Source organism: Triturus cristatus, chromosome 1_2 (assembly GCF_964204655.1).
Source record: "Triturus cristatus chromosome 1_2, aTriCri1.1, whole genome shotgun sequence".
Lineage (NCBI taxonomy): Eukaryota > Metazoa > Chordata > Amphibia > Caudata > Salamandridae > Triturus > Triturus cristatus.
In genome coordinates, this window is record NC_140580.1 from 429,148,250 (window position 1) to 429,169,416 (window position 21,167).

Consider the following 21,167-nt stretch of genomic DNA (forward strand, 5'->3'; position numbering starts at 1 on the left):
TATAATACAACAAAATCTTGGGTGTGTGGGCTGTTACCTTCTGTCACGCATCAAAGTGAGAACTTGTTGCCAATGCCCTTATCCTATGTTCAGAGTGGGATGGTTCACCTCACTTAGTTTGATCCGCTCATTCTCAAGTTGACTCCTTGGACAAAAGAGGTACCAGTTCCCGTTCTCGGACCATGAATGTATAGCCACAAAATAGGTCCTCACCTGGTGTTTGCCCTGGAGATGGGAGGTTTGAACGAGTATTCTTGAGTTCTTGCCTCACAGCAGCAGAGTGAGGTAGGAAGGCCAACAGAACAGGGATGGATAGAGATAGGTTTTCGCAGTTCAATGTATCTGAATATTACCAATCCTTCCAAGCCTGCAATGTCACTGAAGATAAGACCATACCCCTGGCAGGGGTAGACGTATTGGCTTCTTTTTGTGTTCAAGGGGCGGGAGACAAAGAGGTGGGGGACAGTAGATGCAACACCACTTCCATATTGAGAACGCCCAAAAGTCCTCTCTTGATCCCACCACCTAATGTTTATTTTGTTTGTGGTGCTCGTGGTTATGTGTAAAAAGAACTATTGATGGACAGAGTGCAGAACAATGTCATACATTCACCCCAGTACAGAGCTCTGGGCCTAAATCCATCGTTCTTTTGTTCACCATGCCATTCCAGTTTGGACCCAGCCATATGCAAATCAGTCTTGACCCTGTGCCCAATGGGAAAAGTCCAGCCCGAACTGCCAGGCTAGGTCCTCCCTGGACTGGAAACAAGCATCCTAGGACCGGTTTCGGGGTTTCACCCCTCTTCAGCCAGGATAGCTTGATTCCAGTGGCATGGAGAGCACGGGACTCACGTCTGAGCATACCCGTCCCACTTGGGGTGACAAATCCAAAAAGAACTGTTGATGGGCAGAATGCAGAACAATGTCATACATTCACCCCAGTACAGAGCTCTGGGCCTAAATCCATCGTTCTTTTGTTCACCATGCCATTCCAGTTTGGACCCAGCCATATGCAAATCAGTCTTGACCCTGTGCCCAATGGGACCAGTCCAGCCCGGACGTGGTTATGTGTGGTTTCCTGAGGGATGGTCTGGGAGGTGCTATCTTTCTTACCTCCTTTCCCCAATCTATATAGCCCGTCCCAACTACCACAAGACTCACTGCCTCCACCGCAGGAGTTCTCTAGCTCCCCGATTTAAGAGAGTAGTAAACGCAGATGGTATTGATCAGACAAGATACTTCACTACAGCAATTTTCTGACATAATAAAGGGCATTCTGCCATTCTGGGGTCCCATGTTCAATAGCCGTAATATTCGACGCCTGCCCAGAGTAGTTGAGGGAGTCATTAATACAACTGCAGGTATATTAACCAATATTACAGTCTAGCTTTAGGCCAAGAGGCTTGTTGCTCTTCAAAACCTACTGTCTACTCTGCAATACAGAAATTACACAGACTTGACTCAGAGATCCACCAAGATAATGGTTCATGGTCCCTCTCAGGGTGGCTCTGGGGTCTATTGACATCATGGGGTTGAAAGATACTAATGGTTCTACTAGCTATCGCAGGTGTCATCTTTACATGTTGCCTATGCATTAATTGCCTTCCAGCATGTTGCACTTATTGTGGGAGCAAGCTCACACCTACTACTGGGCTCTCCGGATGTAATAATAAAGTCTCTATGATGATGCAGGGTAGGATATCCAGGATTTAACCCCTTCAGTGCCCCGCCCTTTCCCCGCCCTGTGCCGGCCCTTTCATTAGCAGGCGGGGTTCATGACGAGATAGTCTCGTCATGGGCACAGCGCAACCGCGTTCCATGACGAGACCATCTCGTCATGGGCACTGAAGGAGTTAATGCTCATAGATGAGGGAATAGTTGAGTATTAGTAGTATTTTCATTTTTAAAGTGTTGCTTTGCTCCTAGTGCTACATGATTGTCACATGCTTACCTATGCATTTGCTCTCCCCCTTAGAATTGTAAAGACCCTACCAGATAGCCAAATAAAGGATTTAGCCACTTCTGCTAAAAGGAGGGTCTGTTAGGTTTGAAACTCCCATCCCTGCAACGCATTCGTCCTATGCTATATTAGGTTAGCAGTGGGTAGCTAAATAGATGCCATTTGTATTCATGTTATGCAACCTACTGAGTTATCCCCGTAATGTGCAGGCTTCAGTTAGCAAGTGTGACTCCATTTTGCATTTCGTAATTTCTATTAGGCTGCTTAGACTGGACCAGAGTTAATCCTCGTTGCCTATGTTGCTTGCCTCAGCAGAACACTGCATTTCGTTATTTTCTTTGCTACTCAAGGCTGTTTTCTGACTTAACTAATGAATAGGCCATTTTGCCCTGGCAATGCTTATCTGAATGTGTAGTTTCTGCTCCAACGTTAGAAGATGCTGAGACCCAGCGCCGTGGCCTTGAGGTCTTGATAACATGTACCCAACTGGCAAGTGTTCGCTTACCCTACTGTGCCTCTGTCTTCATGTTTGTCTCAGGCCGGTAGTTTTCCATTATGGGCGTGGTTGAGGGCTTCACGAGAGGAATGATTATCCACCATAGACTGTTGGGGGGGGGGGGGGAGGAGGTCCGTCCCTCGTAGGGTGCAGGTCTGACTGGACTCCTCTGCAGAGTATTGCCAATAACCATGTCAGTTTGTATTCTCCACTGTCTGACCGACTCTTCATTCTTGGGAAGGCATAGCAGGTGGTTGTAAGTAGCCCGCGTGGCCTCCTAAGGGCCACGTCCTTCGTACTGAAGCAACAGCTTGATCGGAGGACAGATGCTAATACACAGGTATTCTGGGCACCATATTCTCCTAGCCCAATCAAGTGCTACTAGGATGGTTTGGGCATGGTCGTTCCTGACCTTCTTAAGAACTTAGGCAGGAGAGGCAGAGGAGTCCCGAGCTCCACTCTATACAGAATGCACCTCAGAGAGAGTGCCACCTTAGAAACTCTTACGTGCAAAATTACTGACATTGTGCATTCTCAGCAGTGGCAAAAAAGACTGAGCCAGGGTTGTCTTCATTGATGTGTCACCTCTGAGTGTAACGGATATTAGTGTTCCAATAAGCCTCATTACCCGAGTTTATCCACCCTTGCGTTTAGGGATCCTGCCAGGTGGTTCAGCACCAGAGAAGTTCCCTGGTGGTCCAGGGCACTTCCAGAGGCATTCAGCCAGCTGGGCACAGCACGCAAGACCCCACTTCACCTTGCTGGTTTCCCCAATGCTTGACCTAAGCAGTCCTTGGTTTCCAAGGCCTGGTGTCCAACCCATCTAAGCAGTCTACCCCCAACCAACACCAAGCCCTCACCCCCCATTTTTTTCCCCAATGCCGCTGGACTCTTGCGGCAGCCAAGGGACTATGCGGCTTCCTGTGGGATTCCTGCAAGTATCTAGAGGCTGGCTCGGGGTCAGCGGGACTCGTTTAGGATCACAGTGTCCCAAATTCACAATGTTTTTTTTTTTATTTGGCCCTGGAGGGTACTTCTGGAACCTATCCCCAGAGATGTAACACAAGCCCGCTCCCTTATACCTTATTTTATATCTATCTTTAGGACACAGGAACCAAGTCCTGAGTTTTGTAATGGTGGACAAAACATTTTTATTCATGTTGCAGCCAGCCAATCAAAGAGGTAGGCTCCCAAAGGAGTGATGCGGCCGATGGGGATGGGGAGGGGCGGTTAAGCCTCTCGGCCAGACTGATCACTCCATTTTATTTTTTTAAGTTGCATGCATGTAGGACTCCCGCAAAACCAACCATCCAGATATCTATAAATGTTGAACCATCATTTCTCAAAAGCTACTAACCAGCGTGCTTCTAAAATCTCTATGCAAACTGCTTGGGGAAATTGCGATTTGGGACCCTCTTTTTCCCTCAGATCCCACTTGATGGATCCCCTTAAAACTTTCCAGGATGGAGTAGAGGAGGATGAACGTTGTTTTGGGAAGATTTGTCAAATTGTGGCAAAGTTATTAGTAAAACAAAAAAATCAATTTCCTATAGTAACTAGGTCCTAACTATAACTACACATTGGCATTTTGTAATATAAATAAATTATATATATCATATACACATGATAAAGCCAAAAGAAAAATAATTTCTTGCAGAAAGCAAAATGAAATGTCGTTTTTTTTATGCAACCTTGATCAAGGCCATTCTTGGCCGAAACGGGTCATGGAAGAGTTTGCATGAAATAAACGATATTTACTCTTGCCAACTGCGATTGACTGGAACAACGTCAGCCTATCTCCAGTCGACTCCAACCGGCATACAGGAGAACTGCTTTAAGGTTTCTGGACCCTGTCAGATGCCTAGGGAATATTCACTAGGTGAGGAATCTGCAGTCGGAAGTATCCATCAGAAATAATTTCATAAGATATTATAAATAAGAATGGTTAATGACTCTTTAACATATCACTAAACCAAGACAGCATGAATAAAAGTGTATGACCTTACCCGCATGCCAAGTACCAAGAAGCCAATTTCCTCCATAAGTGGGTACTTGCTGATCTGTTGTTGAATCTTCTCATTGGAAGCATATGGATCATAGCTTTTCTGCCCCATTTTTACATCCATTATACACGGCTTATTAAATTTACGAGTCACATCTTCCAGTTTTAAGTATAGATCTAGATGAAAGAAACACTTGCATTAGATAAATAGACTGAAAAGTAAACACACTTTAAACAAAGTTAAAGCATTTGTGCAAAGAGCAGTGCTTAGCCTAGAACTTTAGTTCAAAGCTCAAATTTCCTAAAAAGGTTATGTCTATTCTAAGCCTTTATGTTACCAATCTATGAAAAAAAGGCTAGAATGAACTAAAAAAACAGCCCTCACTTACCTGCAAGCGTGAGAAATTAGAAGACTCTGGATGGTATGACACAATAAACACCATGCATATAAAGTAAGGTCACATTGTTGATTACCTAAACTAGAGTTCTCAATCACGTTTCATCAACAAGCTGATTCATTGCCATTTGGACATTGCCAAGGTTTTAAAGAAGGCCAAATAGTTCAATCTGCATTAAAATCAGAAAAGAAAAGATCAATTGTTTTGATGGAGAACTACTGTTATAGGGAAGAAACATCAACTTCTTCATTATAGGAAGCGGAGGGAATAGGAAATAAAAAAATATTTCAGAACAATTTCTTGAAAGCAGTTTCTGGGTCCAGGAATATGGATTGGCATCAGTGAAAGCAGTATTGTTTTGGGAAAGCATGACAATAACCATGTACATGTCTTCTCGGTTCATAGAAATGGCCATTTATCTCCAGAGACAGTACCAGATGCCAGATTGTACAGCTAGTCTAGCAATGCTCCAGAAAGTAATCAACATGGAGGAGAAAAAAACTGGAGACCAGAAAAGAAGATTCGAGCGGACCTGGCCATGCTGTAGGGCGAATAACAGAGTAACAGGAACTGGAGAGAGCTCAGAAAGTCCATGGAGTCCAGTGAGCGAGCAGCAATTCAGGAACAATAACAAAACCACTGGACATCACAATGGACCAACTTTTATAGTGGAAAAAGCAATATGCGACAACATCAAAGAAAAGTTACGGCCATCATGGATAGGGAAGACAATGTAACAGAGTAGTTTACTATTGCAGCGTTTGTAGCTCCAAGTAAAGTATTTATTTTTACAATCAATTAAGAAATTTAGAGAACCAATATGGCAAAATTACAGCTCAGCTATCCTTCATGGAGCGTTCTGAATTAGACCCGTGGAAATACTCGTACCAAAAAGCTAATGTGAGTAGGAGGAGCATGATGGAACTAGTTGAGAACGACGCACCCGCGTCCTTAGCCCAGAAAGGATGTTCCGTGATACAGGAGCAAGTCGCTGCGGCACAGCCGATGGCCAGCGGAGAAGCGGTAATGACCAATCCTTACAGTAATAAAAACAAGTGCACATTTCAGTGCTGACGAGGGTATTTGTGAAACATGAGCAAAGTTAGAGAGCAATGGAGCATTGTATACCAGGAAGTTGGAGAGGTAGAGCAACCTGACATGAGATTCAAGATTATTTACAATGAGGCAAAATATTTGTGGATGGCGATTTCCATCACACTGAGCTGTACTGTTCTCAGAATAAGTGACCCTTAAGCTCTTTTCCTAATTTGAAGGAGATTTGGAGCAGTTCTCAGGAGAACAGGGATGTTGTTTCAGATCCCAGAAACATAGCTGGAGAAGATCTGTATTCTGGCTTTTCCTTTTATTAGCAGCTTTCTCCAGTTTTGCAAGGTCTTGTATCTAGAGTATCACTGTCCACTTAAGACTGATAACCTCTTGGAAAAGAAGTGGAGCTGCAATTACTGTTGGTGTTATGGAGATATGGGTTGCACAATGTTCATTCCAGTCCAAGAATATCAGGGGCTTGCATTGTATTGGTGGAGAGGCTATTAAGATGAAGTCAAGGGTGATGTCTTTACCATTGGTTATGCTGGGTGATGTGTGACTCGATATTCAGGGGTTGAGGTTGAAATCGCCAAAGAAAGTAGGAAAAGTTTTTTTGAATGGAGGTAGTGGCTGTGAAGTTTCAGAATATTCTCTGAAGCACAAGTTGGGCTTAGGAGGTCTGTAGATCCGGTTGAAGTGGATAGCAGTCCGAGAAGGTCAAGTGATAATAGGGCAGGTGAGAAACTAGGACTTATCCTAAAACAAAGCAACAGATATTGCCTTTTACCATTTTTCTTGTAAGAGAACGGTTGCACTTTAAGAACACAGTGGCTGGAGGAAACTATACACGGACTATATTTTTTTAAAATAAACAAACAAAGGTGGCCCTGTACAAGAGGTGATATAACAGACAAAAGAGCAGTAGTAACCTAGACGGTGGCAGCAGGGTCAGTAACTCCTCCCCGTGCTCCTGAGACTGAGTGAAGTCATGGGATCCCTACCGCCCAACATCCACTAAACTACAGTCAGCCTGCCAGTGGAGTCTTTTAAGGCTCTCGAGGGGTGCTTGGGGTCTCTATCTGCTCACAAAAGCCTTGCGTCCAATGACCACGCTCTTCAACACTCTCCTGCACTGGCAACACTCTTAGAGATCGGATCGGACGGTGCGTGTGGTTGGCCATGTGCCCACCACCAACCGGTGCACTTCTGGCACATTCAATTTCTGAATTGTAGGGCCTGTCAATGGTGTGGATCATCCCACTACACCAGGCACCAAGCGCTCAGTCTTGCAAAACGTCTCTGTTGCTCCCTTGTCGGTTTGAGGCAGCCTTGACAGAAGGCTGGTGGCCGCTCCATGTTCAGCCTTGTGGTGGGATTTCCAATCTCCTCTGAAGCTGGCAGATTAGTGGCCCTTAGACAATTGAGAAAACTTTGTGCCTTGGCATAGAAGGTGGCCATTTTCTCGAAGGGGCTTCCATGGTCATCCAGACCACTCTTTATTAACTCGTACAGCACAATCTCATCTGCTTCGTACTGGAGGTACGCCTACTCACTCAGAATGCACCAGCAGCATGACACTCTTATGAGACATTCTATTTTACAATGAGATGATGCACCGATCACTGAAATCAGGCTGTACTATTTTAAGTTGTATGATAATCTTCAACGTCATTACTTGTTCTAATAAATACATTTTTTAATGGCTCACCGTTAACTTGCACATATAAACTAATAATAATAACCTAATAACTAAGCTCATGGAACCTATCTGCATGCAGTAGAAACAGCTCTCAGGTAGAGGGATCTGATACCTTTATGTCATTTGTGTTATATAAAACAGCAAATAACGCATTAGTACCCCCAAAAAATGTAAGGGCTGATCAAGCAAGGGCTATGAGCCCCATAAACAAAATTAGCAAATTTACCTCGTTTTATTAGCAAGTTTTCTTTGGTTTGAGAGAAAATGTGTTTATTTTAGGAAAACAAGAAGAAAGCGGAGAACGAGGGGCAAAGATATCTTTGGGGAAAGCAACACACCTCAAAAGACCAAACCGGTGTCTAATTAACTCTCTCAGCCAGTGTTACAGCCATCAATAAAACAAATTTGCACTAAACATTTGTTTTCTATCAATTCAAGCTCCTGTAAAGTAGGAAGCTGTCTCCTAACTGAAGAAACAATTCACAATTATTATACAACTGATGACGATATGGTGAAAAATATAACAGCAAAGTGTTCTTTCAGACTATTGAACGCGTAAATAAGAACACTGAACTGATACTGTATGATGTAATAGACAGTGTAAAACTTCCTGACACCAAGTCAGCTGCATCTTTTACATATGCGCCAGATGCAACATCTCGGACTTAAAATAATAGCATTTTCTTATCTGAGGGCCTCTGTTGTCTTTAAAATTGCATGCAACCTGAAGAAGATCTCACCAATAAAAAAAACAAGCATTTGCAATGCAGTATGTCCCGCAATTGCGAGCTTTTGAGCTATTGGCATTTTAAATAATTTCTATTTATTTTTTTTAAAACCTTCAGTAATAAAAGGCATTGCCATTTACAATAGCAATAGGTCAAAGTTTCTAAAATGTGAGACCTATTGCATTACAAATACGTGTTATAGACAGGAAACAGTCAAATTCATACAACTCTAGGCCTTAAAATTGCACGTTCAAAAAGAGGTATGTTCTGGTAATGTATGAACAAATATATGCGCTGTTAATATGTAACAAATATATGCAAGGATGTGAGCACATTCACTAATGTTCCTTCCCATGTAAACATAAAAATTAAAAAATATGCAGTGTCTTTTTTTATTTTGCTCCCTCCTGCATCCCCATATTTCTGAAAAGCTGCAGAGTACACAGAAGGCTTTCCAACTCAGTGGAACAACAGGTATATACAGAAAGAGAGCGAGACAGAAAAATAGAAGGGAGAAAAGGAAAAAGGGGCAGAGAGAATTAGAGAGAGTGAGGGAGAAACAGAGAGAGAGAGCATGTTTGTTAAAGAGAGTGCGTTTCAGAGAGAACAGGAGTGTGTGTCAGTGAGAAAAAGCAAGAACGTGAAAAATTGAGTGCATGTAACAAGGAGAGAAAGAAAAGAGTATGTGTCAGAGAAAAAGACAGAAAATGAAAGTGAGGACATGTGTATGCGTTAGAGAGAAAGATAGTTAAGAGAGAACGTAACAAAGATACACAGAGTCCCTGTGTTTGTGTATTAGAGAGAACAAGCATTAGAAATGCAATAGGTCTCGCCTTTTCCTAACTTAAAGCCATTTGCTTTGCTATACAATACCATTAGCAAAGCAAATGGCTATAACTTAATCAAAGGCAAGACCTATTGCATTTTCAATGCTTGTTAGGTCTGTTTACTCTGTGTTACAGGGGGATTGAGCTAAGGTTAATTTAGTCATGTTGAGGGTTCACCCTGACAAGGGTTGTGATTGTTCTTTAAGGCAAATTATTCATTCAATTTTTATAGGAATTGTTCTATTACACAAAAATATGAAAGACTGCAAAATCATCAAATTAGTTGTTAAAGGTCCAATTGGTCGCACACTGCTCTACCTAACAGCGTGTTGCCCCAAAGAATTGTGGTCCCTGAAGTCAGCGTCGGCGGGTACGCCTATGCCCGAGTCTTGAGTGCAAGTAAGTATAGCTGGTAGGTAGAGCAGTGTGCGACCAATTGGACTTTTGTTAATATTCAGGCTCCTTGAGCCGGTGGAGCTGACGAGCTCATGGTTACGCACCTGTGCGCTACGAGAGGTACTCTACCTAGAACACTTATTTTAGCAGCCTACACAGCAACCATACACACTCACCTACTCCCTGCTGACGAGAGGCAACTACCTCGAAACGCGTGTCCAGGGATGGCTAACGCTACACTTACTTGCACTCATGACTCGGGCATAGGCGTACCCGCCGACGCCGACTTCAGGGACCACAATTCTTTGGGGCAACACGCTGGTAGGTAGAGCAGCGTGCGACCAATTGGACTTTTATCAAATTAGTTGTTGTTCTCTGTCTTATACCAAATAGGTTATTTTCCTTTCTTTTGAACATGCATCAGATGTTTGGTTTTTTTTTACAAAATGCTACTGAATTGTTTCCACCCCAATTACTGTTCAGTTTTAAAGTCGGATCTACTGAAGTACATATTGTATGATAGAGTCGCCTTCTTTATCGAATAAGACAGTTATAATTGCATTGGATGTACAGTTGCTGTTTTCTTGGAAGAAAAAAAACAGGCTTAGATAAATCAAAGGCTTTTTTACTTATGACATGGTATATGTTACACCAGTTTGCCCTCTACTGTGGCTACCTTTATTTTCGACACGATTATTCCTTTCTGTGTTGTTCGTAACAAGAAATTACCACTTTAAATATGTGTGTGTGTGTGTGTGTGTGTATGTGTATGTGTGTGTATGTGTATGTGTATGTGTATGTGTATGTGTATGTGTATGTGTATGTGTATGTGTGTGTGTGTGTGTGTGTGTGTGTGTGTGTGTGTGTGTGTGTGTGTGTGTGTGTGTGTGTGTGTGTGTGTGTGTGTGTGTGTGTGTGTGTGTGTGTGTGATCACTAACGTATGTTATATGCTACATACTTAAGTAGTAGTGCTCGGATAAAAATAAAAAATAAAGCAAAGCAACTCCTCTGGTGCAAATAAAGCACACGCGTATACACAAATTAAAAAACATTTGTAATGTATGGCATTTTACAACAACAGCACGACAGAAGAGAGAGGATGTTGGGTCAAGGCCACAGCTCTTGACTTTGGATCTCGGCTCAACATCCAGTGATGATTCTAGGCAAATCACTGAATCACCTCATAAGAATCCTCATAAAAAAAATCAATGTGATCTTGTGTCGTGTAAAGAGCTTCAAATACCATTGAGTCGCATTCGCGCTATAAAAAACTGCAAACAAAAAAAAAGAATTAACGAAGCCACCATCGAGAAGCCGTAAAAATAAACAAAATAAGATGCATATTAAGTGTATACGTAGCAGATATCACATTTCAGTGATTTCCTTTGCAAATCAATAAATATGGTTGATGTTGCATTTACTAATTTCAATATTGTTTTTAAACTAGTGTCTATTTTCAGTTTGTGTCCTGAAATATGGCAGTTCATTCTGGGGTGAGAGGATGTCACAAGATCAAAGGCCCTGAAGCACTTCCCCTGAACGTAACGGGTCTTTAATTGATCTGATGTTGCAAGTAAGGGTCAGGCGTTTTCTTTTCCCTCTTGTCCCGTACCCCCTCCACCCCCACCCGGGTTGTCCTCCTCTTAAACACCTCTGCTATGATTAGGGGGAAGGGGAACAAATCTGAAACCACATGAACATATTTGCATGTGTATTCCCTACATTCCTGCGTGGAGGAATGCAAGGAATGGGGCGGGGAATCTTTAAGGAACATTAAAGTCCCCCTTCCAGCTATTATGTACCAGGCCACACACGGGAACGGCAACCAACACGTGTTGCCAGTTAACTCATGAGCACTTCTACATTTTGCTTCAATTTATTAGAATCGTTGAATTTAGAGTCCGTAGTAAAACAAAAGTTAAGATTTTCTCATGTGAGACACCTTAAAAAAACAAACTGGTTAAACAAGTTTGTTTAGTGTGTGGATGGCAATAGGTGGGAACCGTAGGATGGGAAGAATATGCAAATAGAAACGAACAGTACATGCATTTTGACCGCTGCAGGCAATATAGAATTACATCACCTAAACTTTGCCCGCGCACACCGAAAAGGCAATTATACAATAAATATCAACTTCAATAACAATTACAATATAAGTACCGTCCTCTTACTACGTACAGCGCTTCCTCTGGAGAGATAGCGGTTCCCACACAAGTAGTCAAACCATTGTGGGGGAAAAGAAAGGACGGAAAAGCAGAAGAGACTAGCACGAGAGAAGAGGAACAGAACATGAATAGAGAAGAACGACCCCAAAGATAGATAAAAATTGAAGAAGAAAAAAACTAAACTAAGGGGAACAGAAAGGAAAGGTAAACAAGTTTATAAAAAAAGTGCGGCAAGCTGATAATATACCTACTCACGCCACGGGTAAGAGATCCAATCCTGCTGGGCGTGGCTAAAAGGAGACAGGGTGGCAACAAGCAATGATTGCCATGCCTTCAGTGCAATCATTGCACTGTCTTTAGCATAATTCGTGACGTCAAACGACGCGCACGAATCAAAGCTGAAGGCAGAGCTAGGACGAGGCTTCTGGAATCGTACCGATTCCAAGAAGCCTCGTAAGACGAGAGCAGCGCATGCGCTGTTTACGTCACGAGACCTGAAAAGCGACAGAGATCGGATAGAAAGGGAGAGTAAGGGGGAGGGAGAGAGATGGGAAAAGAGAGACAGGGAGAGAAAGAGACAGAAGCAGAAGCAGAGGGAGAGAAAGTGAGAGAAGGAATCGTATGTGAGCAGTGCCTCAAAAAGGGTTGTAATTTTTTTCGGAAGGCCAGGCATTCCCAGGGCGGCTGCAAATGAATTTCTGCTCCAGCGGCTGAAGTGAAGAGAGGTCAGAGGAAAGGGGAGCGTGGAGACGGGGGAGGAAGCGACAGGAGACAGGGGGGAGAGGCAACACCGAGCAGGAGGAAGGGAAGGTTAAAAAAGCGAGCTGTGTCAAGGAAGAGGGAGAAAAGGAGCACTGGGACGTGGAAAGACACGGAGTGGGGTATGATAGAGATGGGGCGAGGGGGAATCCCACTGTGTAGGGGATTACATTTTCAGTATACAGGTGCTAAAATAACTACTGTGTGTATTAAAATAATCTAACACAATTACATTAAAAATAAATATATTGAGTATTGGATACTCCATATATTTGAGTATATCATTAATGTTAGAATGAAGATTCGTGTTAAAGTTAGGTGCAACTTATTTTAATTATTTCTGAAAGTGTGTTTTCATTTCATTTGTAAATGATTGAGGAAGCAAAGGTGGTTAAAGTAATGACACAACTATGTCTATAGCAGTGCAAATCTGCTGAATCAGAATTGCATCATGTAAAAAGATTTGGTAAAAGCCACTGAAATCTCATTTTTATCAATTTGTCTTTGCATACAAATGTTTTGTTGTCACAAAGCCTGTGATTTCTAAACAAACACAAGGTGTTGCAACTGCAAACCTTTTTAACAGTGCATCAAAGACCTTTTACGAGTCTGAAAATTGTTTGTGATTTGTAAATAGGCTTTGTGATTCATTATGAATCACAAAAAGCATGGGGCACAAGGGGCGTCCCACTCCCCACGGGATAGCTTTCCTTTTGGGAATTGTCGGCAGCCTTGGAAGGGAGCAGGTCATATGACAGGGCTTGCTCCCCTTGAAGTACACCCAAATGAAAAACTTTTCTCAAGCAGTCCCTGTCCCTTTACTCTATATGGGCTGATTTAAACAAGTGCCAGAATGCACTAGGCTTTTAAACTCACGACTGGAGTAACGTGACCTTGGCATGATTAATATATAACCGCATTTTGCTAAGCATGTTCGCATATTTATCTTGCCTCCAGTTCCCGGAAAAAACAATAACATGTGACGAACGTGACCCTACCTCATCCGAACCCACAGCACACATCCCCCCCCCCCCCCCCAGCGCCTCCGACCTGCTGAGGGGGAGAGGAGCCGAGATCCTGCGGGGGTCGGGTCAGTCAGCGCCACAGACCGCTTCTTCCGCTCTGGGCAAACAAGAGAGTGGATGGGGGCTGGGCAGAAGGAGGAGGCCTCCAGACTCCAGACGTTGTGCATGCCAGCAGTGTGAAAAACACATTAAACTAAACGGAAGAAGCTGATGTAAGCGCGCCGTGCCCGCACACCATACTCGTGAACATCTCCTGTCCCCCTTCGAAAGAAAAATCGACGACAATAGATCTCGCCAAGCGAGCAACACATGCGCTGCGTCGCTAGGCGAGACCTAAAGGACTGCAGGTGCAAGGCCCAAACTCACAGCTTAGGCTGTTTTGAGACAACTTGCCTTTCAACATAAGCAAGTTATCTTTCCACTCTAAATTCCAAAGCACCTGGGCAAATAGGCATTGATTTCCTGCTACTACCACCTGCCACAACACTCCGTGGAGCAAATTGATTCAGCTGCAGAGTTTACATTCCAAGGATGTGACATGATCGCCCAGGAATGCGATTTACAAAACTCGCTACTAAGGGAAGAAGAACGGTAGATCCTTTTTCTACAAACTTTGGCCCTATGTGGACTTAATTGGGAATGAGACTGTTGTCTTTTCTATAAAGATACTTTTTGTTTGCATATATTGGCAATTATCGAGTACAACTACTAGAATGGAGGTCCTTTAGCATAACACTTGGGCACTGCAAAGACCCAGGACAGGCTGGTCTATTTACTTTACTGGCCAGTGTGCAGCAGGACATAGAGGTCTGTGGAACCTGTTTCACTTACCAACTCTCTGGTAAGACAAGAGGTGTAACTGCCTGCACTATGAGTGCATTTATGGGGGTGGCCCATTTGACCAGTGTCAGAACCCGTTCAAGGGGACACAGGACAGACAGGGGGCATTGTGATGGAGTTAATTTGCCACTGGTGTCAGGGGCCAGCCCTAATATGGCTCTTGAAACTGAACCAAGTACACCCTTCCCTCACTTGACTCTCAAGGTAGTGGAACGAGCAGTAAGAGGCTTCTGAGGAAGGTAATGCGTGGTGCCCAAACTCAGCACTCAACAATCAAGCAACAGGTGCAATAACATCTATATCAAGCCTAGTGCAGGAGTCACATCAGTACTACATGCTATACAATTCAATTTGTTATGCATGACAGCGTTCCTCGTTGTGATTCTCCTTCATAGTGCTACACAGCTGCTTCCTTTCTATAGCCCCTCCCTGGTGGCCCTTCTATGCTCCAAGCCCCCTCCCCCGCTTCTTGTCCTCCCCTCTTTACCCCACAAACTCCAATTTGAAATTCAGGCAAAGTATAAATCAGGCAAAGTATAAATCAGGCAAAGTATAAATCAGGCAAAGTATAAATCAGGCACAAACTTTCAGATGTCTCTCAATGTCAAATGCCACTCATATCTAGTTCTTTTGACACTTCTTGCAGGGAATCAGGCAGGCAAAGGCTTATTCCTTGCTCGTTTTAAATAGTGTGGGTGGCCCCTCCCCACGTCTCATGTGAAGGCCTGATGATCAGGTAGGTCACAAGGCCCCTGGGCAAATCAAGCATGAGCCATATCTGGCTACACACCTACCAAAGTCCAATCATCTGATGCCACAGTGACGGATGGAGAACCAGCCATGGTAGACTATTTAAAATCTGGTGGTGCAACTCTTTCCAGGCAATCCCAGATATAGCTCAAGACTGGGCCAGAGGTAGGTGAAGCCCAGATTGCACCTACGATGATCACAGCAGTTGTAGCCCCAATCGAGCCTATGAGGATTACAGTAACTGCTGCCCTGCTCGGCCCTACAAGGATCACAGCCATTGCAGCCCTTGTCCAGGCCTATAATGGCCACAGCTTGTAGCATCTTTGCAAGGAACCAGTGTGAGACCAGAAAGACCTTATGTCACATGGGTTAACCACAAGTCACTCTCTAGCAGTTAGCTCTCTCTATGTATCTTAGTCCTCAAGCATATACTGGACCTCTCTCCACCAGCAGGGAAAGGTTGCCCCTTTCCTTCTCTCAGCAGGTAGGTTAGCAGGCTTCTAGATGCTTCAGGCAGATCCACATCTTTTCCAGAAAAAAGTGCATACTTTAGGTAACGTTACCTCAACCCGTGGAGTCTGGATGTTAGGCAGTGACCAGCCTCTCTGTTGCACACCACTCCTTTGAGGACTCGGCAGAGAACTCCCCTTCACGGTTCGTAGAGGACTTAGAATTGAAATAAAGTGTGGTAACTTGGGTCCCACTTTAATTTACATCTTGACAGCGGGATATAGATACATACTCTGAAACTGCAGAACAAGTTTGGGTTGGTTGTGCTTTCAAGTGCACACCTCTGGATGCTCTACAGGCACAGCCTTTTTGCAAAGGGAGTATTCTCAAAAAGGTAGAACTAGGGCTGCCTCCAAACTGGAGGATGATCGAATAATAAGGTGTGATGTTTCTGTACTTGGTTGTGAACTGCCCAAATGAAGGAGTAATTAGGGACAAACTAAAGGGCTGGCCTGATCTAAAACTTCTTCATCTCACACAACAGAGATAACAGTCTCATCCCTCACCTGTACCATTCACCAAACTAGCAGTGTTCAGGAAAACTGATCAGCACCTCCTTGCTAACAAAAAGCCTCATGGGATTTCTAAAGGTATCCCGGTCTCCACCCTTCTAATTTCAGTGTGCGGTTTTCCTCCCTCCAGTGGCAGGATTGCAGGCAATGCCATTCCATGGATGGGACCGCAGTACTCATCCCTCCATCTTGAGCTATGCCAAGCCGAGGGCATTTTAAAAACGGATCACATTGGCCTCATTACTTAGACTCATGCAGACCGGGAACACGGGATTCAACCCAGGACCTGTCCCAACATGTTGCTTCACTGTATAAACATTGCTCTTTCGATCTTCCTGTGGAAACTTATGGCTGAATATTATTATATGCATCACATAACAACAATGATGTTTCAAAGGTTACCGAAGCCTTGAGAAAGCCCCAGGCTCACAATCCACTAGGGGGCGAAACGTGCTGGATGCCTAAAGTCACTAATCGATAAGGTAATTTTGGAAGCTTGATGAAAATCTTGATTTGAGAATAAAACAGAAAATCACTGCAAATAATATAAGATCTAAGGTGTCTCTATATATATATGACATCAACAAATTGGAATCACAAATATGAAAACGAGGACGTACTTAACTTGTTTTTAACAGTCCTGTAACATATAAACAGGATGAAAACACAAGGCTCAGGACATACACAACACCAAAATTTACAAGCGGGACTGATAGGGCTCACTCACGGTGGCAGCTATTAAAATATCTGGCGACACTACTGATCTCAAAAATACGGTATGCTGCAACCCTCACTTAATGCATTGTAGCTAGGAGAGGGACAGCAGTCCTGTGCCATTGATGAGGCTATGCTTGGTGCACCCCTCCAAGTAACAGGGTAGGTCCAGGACCTAACACAGTTAGAGAAATGTCTAGGTCTCTGCCCACATGCGTAGATTAGTTTGACAGCAGGGTAAAATAAAAGTCAGGACACAAAATATACTTGCAGTCGGGCACACAGGGTTGGGAAATGCCAATATACCATGGAGGGAACATTCCAGTCTCAACAACCCCTCCTCAGCATCAGACAACAGGTACCACTTGATTGTGGTGGATCATTCAACCAAGTATCCAGAGGCAGCACCTCTGATCAGAACAATCACCAAGGCTGCAGTGACGGCACTCCTGTGAATCTTTTCATAGGTTCAATTCCCCAAGATGATGACTTCTGAAAGAGGAACAAATTTAATGTCGTCCACGATGAAGGAGGTGCTGGATCAAGCTGCAGTGACCTAAAGTGTGCTGATCTAAAATACAACGGGACCCAGCAGATCAGAGATAGAACGGTTGTGGTGTAGAGACACTGCCTGCCCATAGGTCCCCTGAAGCAAAGTTTGACAATGTTGAAAAACATGTAGGCTATTCATCTTGAGATCAGATTCAGTATGGCACAGCAGCCATTCAGTACAGCGAGAAAAGTTAGTAGTAAGATACCACATTAGGTGTAAAAGGTGTGCATCAGTATGCCCTCACAATTGATAGCACATTGAGGTGCAGGAGAACCTTTTGTGCAACATAAGTATACTTGTTGGACAACTATAGAAACAAATTACATTTAGATGCAAAACCACCCTTGGTGCAAACTAAGGAGGACTGTTTGATTCACATTTAGGTGCCAAATCACTTTCAGGCATCATACCAGAAAAGTGGAAACACTTAGGAACGCAAATGTGCCTGCATTACAGTGAATATATGTTTCTCTTCCACGTCTATTCACTGCAAAGAAAAACAATCTTTCTGCAAGCAGACTAGCACAACTAATAGCCAATCGCTACCATTGAGATTGATATACTCCTATAGCCAGATCCAAAGCATTTAGGACGCTTTCTTTAAGCAGTAAATGGTGTGGGGGGAAACGACCCAAATACACCAATAGATGATTCAAAGCCCTTTCAGTGAATACATTTGTTATTGATTAAATGAGCTTGGGCAACAGACGAATAGGCTACTTACCTTCGGTAAAGCCTTATCTGGTAGAGACAAGATCTAGCTGCAGATTCCTTACTTTAAAATTGTCTTCAGGCGCCAGACTGGATCTTGAAACTTTCCTACAGAAGTACCGATGTACGTCGGTAGAGGGCGCCAAGCGGCTCAGTATCGATGTCGTCCACCGGATATGACAACAACAGAGTCCATATAATCCTTCCCCCGACGTCATTTTCTTCAGCGACCTTTGCGCTAAAACGAGGAGCCAAGTACAGAAACTGCTATGGAAACAGCGTGCTCAAAAAGAATCTTTTTGAGAAATGCTAATATAAATTATTATTTTATTGTTATTAGAAAGACACAAGAGTGTATAGAAGGAAATAGAAGAAAATGAGAATCAGTTTTCAGAGCGGGGAGGATGGATGGGTCTGTAAGGAATCTGCGGCTAGATCTGGTCTCTACCAGATAAGGCATTACCGAAGGTAAGTAAATTATTCATTTGATTGAGACATCTAGCCACAGACTCCTTACCTTAGAGATACCAAAGCAATACGCTCCCTGAGGAGAGTATGAAAACTGATTCTGAGAAAGATACCAGACTAGGCTATCTGGTCTGCATGCATAAAAAAAAGACAAGCTGCCAGGAAGGAAGACGAGAAACAGACATCCCACCAGAAACATGTGGGAACCTCACATGTAATTGAATCCGCAACCGTGCAAAAACATGGGAAAAGACACAATGGCAGAAGAATAAAACAAGTTACAGGACTCCACATAAACATAATACTACAATGCACTCCTTAATGTCAACTAGCCCAACAGAACGGGGCGGAGGTCAAGGACAATAGCTAAATCAACTGAGTAAGCTCCGAGCCAAAGAAGTGAGCAAGGCAGAGAGCATCAATCAATAGTGTAAGAAAGGCATTGCAAGCAATAAAACGATCGTAGCCATAGAAAACGCGGGGTCGGGGAATACAACTTGAGAGAGAGGGAAGCACTCTGGCATCATGCAACGCAGTATCCTAAGGGGGGGGGGGGGGTAGCAAATGTAAAGCAACATGAACATGCATGCAGAGGTCCCTTCAGGACATAAGAAAAAGTGCAAGAGTAACAGCAAAAACACACTCTGCCCGAAAAAAGAGACAGGAGAGCATGGCTTTCTATAGAGATACCTAATAAACGAAGGTGTTAATAGATATACATATATAAAGACAGAAACATATACAGAAATTGCACTGTATAAGAAAACGTGCCTAGGAAGGGTACATAGAAACAGCCACAAAATCGGTCAAGGGCCGAAGATGGGGCAATGGCGAGCTAGCAACCAGCCACATGGCCCCGTATAACATGGGGAGGATTACGCAGATAACAATATGAGCAGATAGAAAAAACAACACTACCAACTGAACAGTTATGATCAGGCAGGCGAGATGCAATTGTAATGAAAACAGCAGGTGAGAAACAATTCCGCTATAATAAAGAAATAAGGACAACAATGGAGGACTGGAAAAAGGGGTTGGGGTGAATGAGGCCAACACAGGGGAGACCTAATCCTGTAACTAGTCCCCATCTTAAAAGAAGAATAACAGACAGAGAAGGGACCCGGCTGAAGCAGTGGACCAAAGACAGAGAACATAGCATGGGAAGCCCAACGCCGCAAGTGAAGGTCCAACCAAAGAACCAGGTTAAAGCACAGAAGAGAAAGGTGGAGAGGCAGTGCCTACAGCCTAACGAGCGTGGAGGCCAGAGCAAAGGAAGTTCTTGTTTAAATGGAACAACCTGCATTTGGTCAACAAGCCAGGTAACACTGCAAGTGAGGATCCTGGCGTCACACAAGATCACATTTGGTATGCACAGTAGTACAAGGGGGGGGGGCTGTATCTGTGCATGCAGCAAGTGAAGGAAACTCCCTGGAAGGAATCCCAAGGGAACACTGACCTCCGCACGAAACAACCCAGAAAGGGTGGTCAAGGAACCTGAAGAAGGTGAAAAAAAGCTATTTCCAAAAAGGGGTAGAAAGCATGCGTGAAGAACAGGCAGGCTAGTAACGAAATGTTGAGGTTGGAATCGGAGGTGTCATTAAAACTTCACCAATTCAAAAGTGAAAGCAACAGCAGCCTCACACAGGGTAGGGACAGATAAAAACAGGCCATGCAGAGGCAAAGAAGAGAATGGGCCGGCAGAGTAGGCCACCCATGGCAAGAGACGGACAAGGTATGTCTGCAAGGAGCCTAAGAGAGCATAGGTCTCGCCTTTTGGACCTTATAAGTGATTAGCCATGCAGCACATTATCCTGGGATAAATACAATATGACGTAAATGATATTGTTATACACCACAGTCAGTCACATGACGCTGGCCATCTGAGAGACTAATATGGCAGTCAGGTTGAGCTGTTGAAAGTCTGCTAGAGCTGGGGAAGAGACAGTTGACATATTGCTGTGCTTTATCGGACATTGCTATGAGTCCATCAAATGTCACAAGTCCGGCTTGGGTGAGAGAGACCAATAAAGCTGGTAAACATTCAGTCAAGGGTTAGGTTCGCCGTGCAGGACTTGTAGAGCTGGTGAAGTCACTCAAATGCCATGCTCACTTATTAAAGGCCACAGAGCTGGGATAGAGACAGTCTCATTAGGTTTGGCTATTCAAGGCTATGTGATGTTATAGTCACTTATGGAAAGCCGAAAGAGCTTGGAAAAAGACCGGTGTCACCAGCAAATGATAATAGATTAGGAAGAGTCAGTCACATGTGAGCTTGGCTTGACTGCGAGTGGTAGGAAGAGTTTGGAAGAGTAAGTGACTTGGCTATGAAAGGTTGGCTAAGCTGGGGGAACGTTAGTCACATGCCTGATGAACCAACCAACAGACAATACATAAGAACAGTTAGTCACAAGCCTGGCTTGACTATGAAAGGCAGGCTGAGCTGGGGAAGTGTCAGTCAGATGCCAAACTCATCAGTCAAAGGTCAATAGATAAGGAAGAGTTGGCCAAGTCATGCTTCGCTTTATTGTTGAAGACAGCCAGAGCCTGGAAGAGTCACTAACACATCAGGCTTGGCTATGAAAGGCTGGCTGGGCTCTGAATGGGTCA

General features: G+C 43.8%; 1 protein-coding gene across 1 annotated transcript in view; it reads right to left on the bottom strand.

The window, feature by feature from the left end:
- The window catches only part of IPMK (inositol polyphosphate multikinase), a 121,425-nt gene that overhangs the window by 44,472 nt on the left and 55,786 nt on the right, over positions 1–21,167 (bottom strand). The window contains exon 4 of the mRNA XM_085605757.1: positions 4,462–4,634. Coding sequence (XP_085461883.1) covers positions 4,462–4,634 — 173 coding nt within the window. The remainder of the gene's footprint in view (positions 1–4,461; positions 4,635–21,167) is intronic.